Below are 12,289 nucleotides of genomic sequence, written 5' to 3'. Positions count from 1 at the left end.
ATTGATGTTTGACCACATATTTGGCTCATTTCAACAGGTGGATGTTTCCCTGAGGAAAATCAAACAACAGATTAAATACCCACTTAAACGAAAAGCTGGCTTTTCTTTGGCCTCCAGGAAAAACCTGAAAGTAGCTACCCCACACTTACTGTTTCTAACATGGAGATAAAATGAGATTTAGAACTGAATATCACTACCTTGATAATCACTGTCTGCCCTGTCACAGCACTGTTATTCATTTGATTATTTTTTATCATAGAAGAAGGCCAGAACATAGAATCAAACATTTCAAGCCTGTTTTAATCTGCTCCCATTACTCCACAATACATTTTTTTTTTAATTAATGGGAATTTGCTCATGGCTAGTGTGGAGCAGATTCGGTAAGTGTTAAAATAAATTACTGCAACTCTTTCCATAATGATTTTTTTTAGCCATCATAAATATAGAGATAGTTCATCTTTGATACTGAAAACGCAGATCTGGACGATGGATTATAACACAGTGGATTAGTGTTAATAAACTCCTGTTTATTAGTTTCCTCTTGATTTATTAGGGAAGAATGGCTTTTATCAAGTGGCCAAAGCTGAGGCTTTTATTCAGGGTTCGATCCTTCTCCCACTGAAGCCACCAACTTCAATACGAGAAGGATCTGGCCTCCTGTTTTTCACTCAATGGGCCTGATCCTGAAAGCATTGAGGACTTTCAACTCCCATTGCCCTTGTGGAGAAAAGAAGGTGCCCTGCACCTTGCAGATAGTGTGACCAGACAGCAAGTGTGAAAAATCGGGACGGGGGTGGGGGGTAATAGGAGCCTATATAAGAAAAAGACCCAAAAATCGGGACTGTCCCTATAAAATCAGGATATCTGGTCACCCTACTTGCAGAAGACATTCAGCACCTCGGAGGATCAGGTCCACAACCAATAGAACCAGTAAAGCTCCTTAATCCTGTGATTGCTCATGGAAAATACATTAAACAAATGCCAGTCCTTCCTCCAGATTACATTATCTTTCTCCTTTCTCAAGTCTGCCTTGAATAGTGAGAAATTTACTGTTACAATATATTACAGTCAGCCCTGTAGCACTCTCTTCCAGTACTAGGTGACCTCTCAGATAATGGAAATGCCCTGCCTTTCAGCTCTGTCATAACTAGGATCACAATAAACTGCCACAGAAAAACGGTTACACCGCTGAGACCCCTTAAGACCTAGACTCATGGATGTAAGATTCACATGATTATGTTAAGGAGAACAGATTATCTACAGTCATTCATCTTCCCTGAAAAACTGGTCTCCAGTCCTGCTGACAAAGACCACATAGACACTTCCCTTGATTGCACTTATCTCATTTCCAATCACAATAGATATGTACTGAGATAATAGCAATCTTCTGCTCAACCTTTAGTCTGTTGATCTTTATCATTCCCCAACATATGTTGAAAATCACTGATCATGACCAGTATTTCACTCTTTCATTTCTCACTTCACACAATTGCATTTCTTTAAGATGGGAAGAAGGATCTGAAGCAGCAGCATCAGGCAGTACTACACTTTTTTCAATAATACATAGTTGATCTGCAAAGTCAGGTCCAGTTAACCATGCCTCTCTGAAATGATACGCTCATCTTACTTAATTTTATAGATGTCGGGCCCTCCGACTTCTAGCAGCAGTGCTCATAGCAACCACACTACACTGATTTGGCTGCTAGAGGGACTTCCATGGGTGCGGAGAGGCTGGATTGGCCCAGGGTGTGCAGCGGAGAGTTAATCCTGTCTCAAGCAGCAGTAACTCTTCAACCTGTGGTTGGTTTGGTTTCTGGAGGAAGAGAATGCCATGTAATGCAGCCTCTCCTCCCAACCCTTCAGCTCACCCACTTTTCCATTGTCAACAGAGTATGTGGCTATTTTGTGTGTGTGTGTGGGGGGGGGACAAAGTGACTAGGCTCCATGGAGGGGGGCATCCACTTAGTCACTTTTCCTCCCTGCGTGGGATCACTGGCTTTTTGGTGGATTTGTTCCGTTCTGCACCATGCAGTGGCGGGGTGGACATATGGATACACAGATGGGGCTCTGTGCTGCAGTTAAGCAGGTATAATAATATTTCCCTACCTCAGAGGGATGTAGTAAGGCTTAATTAATTAATCTTTATCAAGCCCTTTAAGACTCGTGGATGGAAGGTTAAATATAATTGCAAAGTAAAAGGATTCCATTAGACTGCAGATGATCAAAGGCAATGTTTACAGGCTGCAAATTACACGACAGCTAAGCAGTAAATCAATCAAATTATTTAAGTGTATATTGACACGTCTTCCTATTAATCTTTTCTTTCACCAACCTACTCCAATACACACATCACAGAGAAACAAGGTTATTAAAAGGCAAGTCTTAATAGCTAAGGGTGGTGAAGATAATGGAGTTGGTGCCCTAGCAGGGAGGCTACCTTCAAAAAGCATATACAAAAGCTCAACCCTCCAAGCTAGAACTAGACCAATTTCCATACTCTCTGCTACTCAGCTGCTCTAACAGCATCTTGAAGAGTCAAAATAATAACTCACAAAGTCTCCACATGTGGTATGAAAAGATTAGACAAGTCTTAAGCAGGCAGGGATTTAAATCCTGACTGATAATACAGTGGTGAAATTATACACCATAAAAAGCAGAGGAAAAGGGGTTGGAGTTTAGTCGAAAGGAAGATTTAATCTGGAGACAAAGACCTTCATATAAATCCATCCCATATATTTTGGATGATTATTTCAAAAGCTGGAACTTGTGCTTGTTGATCTCTTAAACTGATTACTGAGAAAATGTATGCACTTTTAGAAATAGTCATTGACAGACATGCATTGCTGATGTCCTTTTTCATTGGTTTTTATTTCTTAACAAAGCTAGATTGCATAATACTTCTGATATTTTCAAATAACACAGATATCTTGGAATTCAATTTGTAGTGCAGCTGTATAATTTATTGTACAATAGCTACATCATGTTCCAGGAGACAGCAAAAGAGAGACTGACTGAATTCCAGCACAGAAGAGAGTTGTTTCAAAATTATAAGATCATTTTCTCAAGGGGGAAAAAATAACGATGGGAAAAGATATTTTCTCCACCATCAAATTTTGATACTTTGGACCAACCTTCAAGTTACTGAACAGAAGAGAAATTGTATTAAATAGTGTAGGAGTCCCTATGTCATTTGAGCTTCACATACACTAAAAGCAACACTAGGGAGTGCTGGTGCATGTTTATGCAAGGATCTCTTATAAAAGTGCTTTCTTGATAGAGACATTAATGTAATTTTTAATTGCAATATATCTATATTAATGGTTTAAAGGAACACAGAAATGGCCATACTGGGTCAGACCAATGGTCCATCTAGCCCAGTATCCTGTCTTCTGACAGTGGCCAATGCCATGTGCTTCACAGGGAATGAACAGAACAGGCAATCATCAAGTGATCCATCCCCTGTCGTCCACTCCTGGCTTCTGGAAAACAGAAGTTAAGGACACTCAGAGCATGGCGTTGCATCCCTGCCCATCCTGGCTAATAACCATTAATGGACCTATCCTCCATGAACTTATGTAGATATTTTTTCAACCTGTTAAAGTCTTGGCCTTCACAACATCCCCTGGCAAAGAGTTCCACAGGTTGACTGTGCACTGTGTGAAGAAGTGTTTGTTTTAAGCCTGATGCCTATTAATTTCATTGGGTGACCCCTACTTCTTGTGTTATGTGAAGGAGTAAATAACATGATAATAGCTAACATTTAAATAGCACCTTGCATTAAAGGATCTCAAAATGCTTTTCATATTTATAAAGTGATTTTCAACCTGATTTCTCCTCACTCAGGGCTGAAATGTAGCCACCTCTGGTGGACCACAGCAGTCAAATAACAAGACAAAACAGCACTGTAAAAGAGTTTCATGGCAGGAAATGTAGAATACTTTGCCCAAACAAATCTGCAGTACAGGAGAACTTTAGGGAAGCTGAATGTAATTTCCCAAGTTGGCATTGGTCCTGTACTAACATCCCTATTTCTGCTGTGGTGGGTTTGTTTGTTTGTTTGTTTGTTTGTAATGATCACAAATGAGAGTATCTTGGTTTTCTCTCCTAATTAACACACCCAGTGTGTACATGTGGTTTCCCCAATCCATTCCAAAGACATTCCACACATGTTGTAGTTGGGCTGAAGATAGCCCTTTTCTGGATTTGATTTTATTCACAAAAGGAACTCAAAATTAAACAGTATAATATCCAGCTAAGCCTTCTCGAGAATCTTGACATCTCAAGGGGCTTGTCTCCAGGACCTCAGTCTATTTCCCCTCACCAAAGAGAGCCACACCCATCTCCTTCACTTAGAGGGGCAACAAGTCACTTGCAACAGTAAATCAGGAAAACCCATTTAACCCTTTCCACTGAGGCAAAATGTGTTACAAACTAAAGGAGATTCCCCTTCTGACAAGAAAGTTGACTGACCAATTGGTGGTGCTGTGAAAAGTCAAAAATTGGTCCAGCCTGGGTCCCTTTCTCTGGGACACTGACTGGCTAAGTGGAACAAGTGGCAACCCTGACATATTGTAGAATACTCTGAACTAAATAAAGTTTATCTTCCTTTTGAGGATGAAACACGTGTGCAAGTATTTACAGCTGGAGAAACCAAAGAACAAAGTGCAAAGGGCCTGCAAAGAAGCTCCAAAATATACTGAACACTAATTAAAATATTTCCAATTAACCACAAATAGATTAAGCATCTAGCAACTGGACATTTTTCCATGCCCTTCAAAGGGACTAATATTTGACCCAGTATGTAAAGTGTGAGAAATAGTGTGTGTGTGTGTGTGTGTGTGTGTGTGTGTGTGAGAGAGAGAGAGAGAGAGAGAGAGAGAGAATACAAAGTCAAGACACCAACTAACAATGTACTGTTCAAATCTAATAAACAATTCACTGATCAGATCAAATTTCTGAAAATACATTGTAAGAACGTATATTCTATTACAATGAAAATAGAGGGAAGATTATTTTGACCATCCATACGGACTCTATTACTAATATTTATAATGAAGAATTATTTGTAAACCTTAAAGAAATTCAGCATGAGAAATGCAGAGCTGCTGCAGAAGTAGATCATTACTAACCCTATCTAACATGGAAACACTGTTATACTGCATACTTACATTCAGGCTGCGTGACAACCTTGATGGATTGCGAGCTCTCTCCTGGTCCCCATTCATTGTATGCCACCACTCGGAATGTGTAAGTCTCCTCTGGTTTCAGATTTCCCACTGTAAGCTGAAGTGTCTCAGACTGTGTTGTGTTCTGTGCCCGTTCCCTAAGTAAAAACATTAGCACAGAAAAAGAACTTTAAAATTAAAATAGCCTCCCAAGCAATACTTATTAAATAATACTTGGCAAGCTAGCAAAGTATTGCTAATTCTTTTAACTCTGACTTTGGGCTATAGAGTTTCTTTTAGGTGCCTGCAGCATTATGTTACAAATTAACTCATGCGATGGGGCCCAAGATAAATGCTGCAAGGACTACAAGAAAGTCAGAGGCATTCTATTATAAACACTTAATAAGCAACACAATCTTCTGGTTCCTTCCCTGTCTTAATACAATAGGAAATGGAACTGATGGGAAACAAATAGCTATTCAATAAGCAGAAACATCTGCGATCTTGACAGTGAGATGCGTACTGGATCATAAACATTGGGCTAATGACAGAAAAACAGGTTCTGATGGTTCCACAAATCAAGCTTTGGCAGTGCCGCTAACAGATGTGCCTTCCTGATGATAATGGGGACAAAAGTACATCACCGCCCAGCTAGCAGTGCTGTGTTCAGTGGTGTCAGTTACTGTAGCTAATGCAAAGAGATCACATAGAGATGAGGTGTATCCATTGATTCCGTCTCCATTACAAAGGTCTGAGGAAAGCAAATTTGTAAAGTTTGCGTTCTGCCCCACTTAGCTCTTTTAGCATCTTGGCAAAAATATCACAGTGATTATTAAGTGGTGTTCTCATAGCCTAGGAAGACAAACCATCTCTGATTCATGTGTGCAACTCCCATGGCTGTCAACTGCAGTTGAGCACAAGCACAAGGGCAATATATTGCAAAAAGTATCTGGGAGTGTGGCCTGTTTATGAACTGAATAAGGATTTTAGCCTTAGTCCCCTAAGATAGGCGTATGGTTGGTCTTGTGCATGTACCCAGAGCTGGGAGAGAGACTACAAGGAATCCTCCTTCCTTTGCACATCTTCTCAGATTCCAGCCATGTTACTGATCCTGGCCTCTAAGCACACAAAGACTAAGGGTGTGCCTATTGGTGGCACTGGACTCCCTAAATAGGACAGGAGGAAGCCAGCATTTCATGTCCTTCCCTACTGACCAGTAGACAGAAGCCAGCATCAGGAGAACCTCTGAGGGCTGCAACTGGGGCAGTGCTTCTCCATACTTCCCTACGTTAGACTGTGGCTTAAAAGCTACAGTAGACCCATATGTGTTAAACAGAGGGATAGAATCTTCTGATTCAGAGAAATAGAGAAGGCTTAGTAGGTTCAGGCTTGGTGTTTGGGCTCCCTGGAATCTCACCTTCACAGATTCCGAGGCCAGAAGGAACCATAGTGATAATCAAGTCTGACACTCTGCATAGGCCAGGCCACAGAACTTCCCCAGAATAATTTCTACAGCAGATCTTTTAGGAAAATATCCAATCTTGATTTAAAAAAAGGTCAGTGATGGAGAATCCACCACGACCCTTGTTAAATTGTTCCAATGGCTAATTACCCACACTGTCAAAAATGTACACCTTATTTACAAGCTGGATTTGTCTAACTTCAACCTCCAGCCATTGGATTCTGTTATACCTTTCTCTGATAGACTGAAGAGTTCTTTATTAAATATTAGTTCCCCATGTAGATACTTACAGACTGTAATCAAATGACCCCTTAATCTTCTCTCTGTTATGCCAAATAAACTGAGCTCTTTGAGTCTATCACTATCAGGCAAGTTTTCTAATGCTTTAATCATTCTTACAGGTTTTCTCCGAACCCTCTACAATGTATGAACGTCCTTCTTGACTTGTCGGCACCAGAAGTGAACAAACTATTGCAGCAAGAGTCATACTAGTGCCAAATACAGAGGTAAAATATCTTCTCTACTCCTACTGAAGATTCCTGTTTATGCATCTCAGAATTGCATTCGCTCTTTTGGCCGCAGCATTACATATGGAGCTCAAGTTCAGCAATTATGCACCATGACCCCAAATCTTTTTCAGACTCACTGCTTCCCAGGATAGAGTTCCCCATCCTGAAAGTATGGCCTACATTCTGTGTTCATAGATGTGTAAATTTATACTTAGTCGTATTAAAACACATTTTGCTTGCTTGCGCCCAATTAATCAAGCGATCCAGACCCCCTGTCACCTGCAAACTTTATCAGTGATGACTTTTTCTTCTACCTTTTCAGGACTATGTCAACACTACTTTCCTAACCACCAGGCTATAGTGTCAGTCTCTCTCTCTAGATTAGAGCACTTGGGGGGCCCAGGTTCAAGTCCTTGCTCTGCTTCATTCAGACAAAGCACTGGTGGATTAGACAAAGCACTGGTGAATATAGTCTAGGGAGGAAACCAGCAATGTCCTACATAGAAGATAATGGTGACTTCATAGGTCTCTTCTAATGGTTCAAGCAGATAAACAGCAACAGGTGGATTTCCTGTCACATGGGTCAGGGAGCTGGGGAGTAGAGCTGTTCCTCCAAAATGGGAAGAGGAGGGGAGCTCTCCCTTTGCTTTTAGCAGAGGAAGTAGACAGACCTCTGGTTGACCAACTCAAACTCTCTTAACCTCTGGTCTCTTCCATCTCTAATTTCTATTATTATTATGGTGGAATCCAGAACATACCAAGCTCCTCCCTCCTTTTGGGAAATGGAATCTGTTGAACTCAAAACCAAAATAAGCCATATTCCAGGCTCATTGACCCTGAGTGCAACTCCGCTGAAGTTAGTGAGGTAGCAAGATATTCATGTCAATGCAGAATCTAGCCCATAACAACCTTTACATTAATTCTTTGCAATGAGGGAATTCACAACGGTAAGAAATAAAAGAAAAAAAAATAACTTCAGTGAGCTATGGGATGGTCAGACACGTATTGCTATTGTCTATCAGAACCACTTTTTTGTTGAGATAAATAAGTAACAGAAGAGGCCCTTCAAAGGACAAAATGGTAGAAAGGAAGTGATAAAAGGAAAACAGAGATGAAGCAAAAATGGGAAATTCCATTCACCTAAATCTCAAAAAATGAAACTTCTCTTAAGTTCAGCAGTTTCTCTAGAACTTTTGATGTGTGTATTTGCTTTTATATATCTGTTTATCTTCCTCTGTGGCAACGCTACCTGCAGTGATGTCCATAGGCACAGCACATTAGGGACGATACACAGACTCCAGCACTTCTGCAGCAAATCTATTTCAAGTAATATGCAAAGGAAATACTTGAATTTTCTTTCCCTGTTATGTAGATCTCCAATCAAGGAACTGAATAGCCTATATTGCTTGCTGAGTACAGTTATTTCCCCTAACTGTATCAAATCTACACTTTAGGCTTAAAGGGCCCGAATCTCCACTGCTTTACAACCTGTGTAGTCTGTGCAAAATTGGGTGCAAAATGCTACCAACAGTGTGCGTGAAAATGCTGACCTAGTAGCATTTTGTCCTCTGCAAAATAATGAAGAATCAGGCCCACTGGACACAGACATGGGGGGTATTTATAACTATTTTGCTCCACAGAGCTACATCTTAGGTTACTGCTTACATCTTATTCCATTCAGAATTAGGCTCGTCAGAACAAGGGCTCAATAAGCCAATAGTGATTATGGCTGGAACTTTCAAAAACACCTCAGAGATTTAGGTACTCATACTACATTGAATTTCAGTGGTATTTGGGTGTCTAACTCCCATAGGCTCTTTGAAAAACCACAATCTAAGGTGTTTCCGTCCCTGGCTATCTTGCTCTATACTAACCAATACTTCCCTCTTTATATGCCAGAAAAGATGAACAGTATTATACTATAGCAGGTTCCATTATTTATCTAACTCCTATTTGGGGGGGTTTCAAGCTGTCATATTGAGGATGTCTTCCAAATAAAGTATTAGAAACCTGACGTCTGAGTCTAGACATGTTCTTTTTGCAACTGCAACACATAATTGTCCTATATGCCTTATATCCCAGATTAATGACCTGAGACTAGCTGATGTATTGATTTATAAAATCTAAGGAGTTTTTCTATGCTTCCCCCACTTTCTCCTAACTTCAAAAAATAAGAAATGTACCATAGCAAAAGTAAATTTTCCAAACTTGACTGAGTAAGGACTGAGTAATAACCCAAGCAAGGACCTCGGGATTTAACCTGGGGAAAATAAGAAAGAAAAAAGGGCTGAGATTCATCAAATCCATTTGGGACTTTATGATTGCTTTCAAGTTCACGTGGGAAGCAACCCAATACTATGGTGACGGGCAGTAACATAAAGCCATAACACAGATAGACAGACAGACAGACAGAATAATAAATTCTTACTTAGGAACCTACATAAGTGATTTGATTTTCATATGAGAAGGATGAGCATTCATTAGGGCACTAGGCTAGTACTTGGGAGACCTCAGTTCAGGTACCTGCTCTGTGACAGCCTTCCTGTATGGCCTTGGGCAAGTCACTTAGTTTTTCTCTGCCTCAGTTCTCCATATATCAAATGGGGGTAATAGCACTACCCTACCTCATAGGAGCATTGTGATGAGAAATACACTGACAATTGTGAGGTGCTCGGATACTAAGGTAATGTGGGCTATATGAAGTTCCACAGATAGTGAGGAGGATACAGCAGCTCCCACTGAAATCAGGTGCCTTTAACTTTAGACAACCAGTTTTTGAAAATCTAGGCCACAGCATTCATGTGTAAAATAAACGACAGTTTCTAATGTGGTTCACCTGTTTATAAGATGGAGCCTACAATACGTAATTTTCAAAGGTGAATGTAGATCATCTTACATAAGTGTATCAGGGTGTTAATAATGCAATTACATTGTTCCCATCCACCTCTTAGGTGAGCAACAAATGCTTTTACAATGTATCGACCACCTAATTAGTTGTTTCAAGGTGGAAGAGTCATGTTTAATGTTCCTTGCTGTGAAATGAATATTATCAATTTAATAAGATTTTAGCACCTTAAGTTTTTTTGGTACCTCTCACTATCTTCACTCCTGTGAAGTAGCAGAAAGACCTGGATTATAACAGGAAAACAACAAACAAACTTGAACAGTGACTCTGGGAATAATTTGTAAAAGCTTTAGGATTAAAATCTTTCTGGGAGATATGTGTTAGTCAATAAGGGGTAGCTTAGTGAAATTCTATAGCCTGTATGTAGCGGGGTGGTCACCCCGCTCCAACCATGAAGGGGTTAAAACAGCCCTGGGAAAGGGCTGCCCCAGGAAGCCAATCATGGGTGGGCTTGAGGCAGCCAATCAGGGCCCAGCTGGGCCAGTATAAGAAGGGCTTCCTGCGGAGAAGGCAGGCAGAGATTCTCTCCCTCTCTGGAGAGAGAAGGACCAAGCTGCCTGGAGGAGCAAGGATACCTGAGGCTGAGCAGTGCTGGGGAAGGGAAAAGTTGCTGGGGGACTCCAGCCTGGCAACTCCCCAGGCTGAGGCCTTGGTTAAGGCTTAAGAAGGTACTGGGGCTGCAGAAGGGCAGCCCAGGGTTAGGCAGAGGCAGCTGGTCCAACCCCCTTGCCGGTGATGAGTGGCCATTACAGTCTGCCCCTTGAAAAAGGGGCTAAATGATGACTGGCAGCAGCCACTGAGGCAAGGTGGGTGTAGACGGTTGGGGGTTCCCTGGGGAGGGGAGACCCAGCATGTGGGGGTACTGTGGTGGGCAGAATCCCCAGGTAAAAGGGCACAAGGGTCTGGGAGGGACATGGGGGCCAGAGGTAGGCAAGACACCATCCAGCAGAGGGTGCTCTGGCTGGAGTTTGAGCTAATTCCCAAGATGACCAGCAGGAGGCGCGGTGCTGGTGAGCCTCACTTTGCTACACTGTATTACACAGGTCAGACTAGATAATGATCTGATGACCTTTCTGGCCTTAAGGTTTTGCACCTGTTAATTTGTGAACAAAAAGAAAAACAAATGAATGCCTTGATCCTTTATAATATTAATGTAGGTCCTGATCCTCCATGTGTGGACCTTTACGTCAAGGGGAGTCCTATTGTCGCCGAAAGGACCAATCTCTTTGCAAAATCAGGGCCTTAATTTTATTTATCAGAGGAAAAAACTCTGATTTATTAATAGTAACTAAGAAGAAAGATGGGCACAAACCAAAATGACAGATCCAAACGAATTCAGAATTTGAAAGGTTAGAATCGAAACATGGACTTTGCTTCTTGGGCCAATGTCTAGCTGAAAATGTATATATTACAGTATAAATACAGTATTCCTCTTTTTATTTTCCACTGAATACTGTGCATGGTTAACAAGACATATTCTGAGGTGATATTTGAACTGAATGTAATTTTTTCTCAAAATAACATGCAATAGATCATGAACAAATTGCCAAAAGTAAACAATCGGTCTGTCTTTGTGGTGACTAATGTAAAACCACATAAAGATCAAATGCCTGCATGAATCAATGCCCACACTTGTTTAGGGTCAGCCTGACAAAGACAGAGATGGGGGGGAGGAAGATTAAAGATGAAAAGAAGAGTGAATGCAAACAAATGACCAGCGAGCAAATCTGCATGTTTAAATTAGACCAGGAAAGAGAACTGAATAAAACAAAGTCCAATATGAGGGCAGGTTTAAAAATAGTTCAGCCTGAATCATGCCTAGGGTTACCATATTTTGTGCCTCCAAATGGAGGACACTCCACGGGGCCCCGGCCCCGCACCCAGCCCCGCCCACACCCCCGCCCCAACTCCGCCCCCTCCCCAAAGTCTCCGCCCCCTCCCCTGCTTCCCGCGAACATTTGATTCGCGGGAAGCCTGAAGCAGGTAAGGGGGAGTGTGGGGGGAGGAGGCGCGGCCCAGGCTGGCCCCCCGGCGGCTCCAGCCTGGGTCGGTTCGGGCCCTGGGGTGCCGGCCCCGGCCCCCGGCCGACCACCCCCGGCCCGCCCAGCACTGTAGGCCCCCCGGCGCACCCCCCGGCTCCCGGCCCCGCAACCCCGGCTCCCGGCCCGGCCTGGTGACCCCGCGACCCTGGCCCGTCCCGGCCCAGCGACCCCGTGTGCCCGGCCCGGCTCCCGGCCCCGCAACCCCG

General features: G+C 42.2%; 1 protein-coding gene across 1 annotated transcript in view; it reads right to left on the bottom strand.

Moving 5' to 3' along the window:
• The window catches only part of DCC (DCC netrin 1 receptor), a 945,550-nt gene that overhangs the window by 267,283 nt on the left and 665,978 nt on the right, over window positions 1-12,289 (bottom strand). Inside the window, exon 9 of the mRNA XM_008166035.4 lies at window positions 5,169-5,323. Within this exon, the coding sequence (XP_008164257.2) occupies window positions 5,169-5,323 (155 nt within the window). The remainder of the gene's footprint in view (window positions 1-5,168; window positions 5,324-12,289) is intronic.

This window comes from Chrysemys picta, chromosome 6 (genome assembly GCF_011386835.1).
Source record: "Chrysemys picta bellii isolate R12L10 chromosome 6, ASM1138683v2, whole genome shotgun sequence".
In the NCBI taxonomy this organism is placed as follows: Eukaryota; Metazoa; Chordata; order Testudines; family Emydidae; genus Chrysemys; species Chrysemys picta.
Note: the sequence above shows the minus strand (reverse complement) of the source record. Positions and strands in the feature narration are given on the sequence as shown.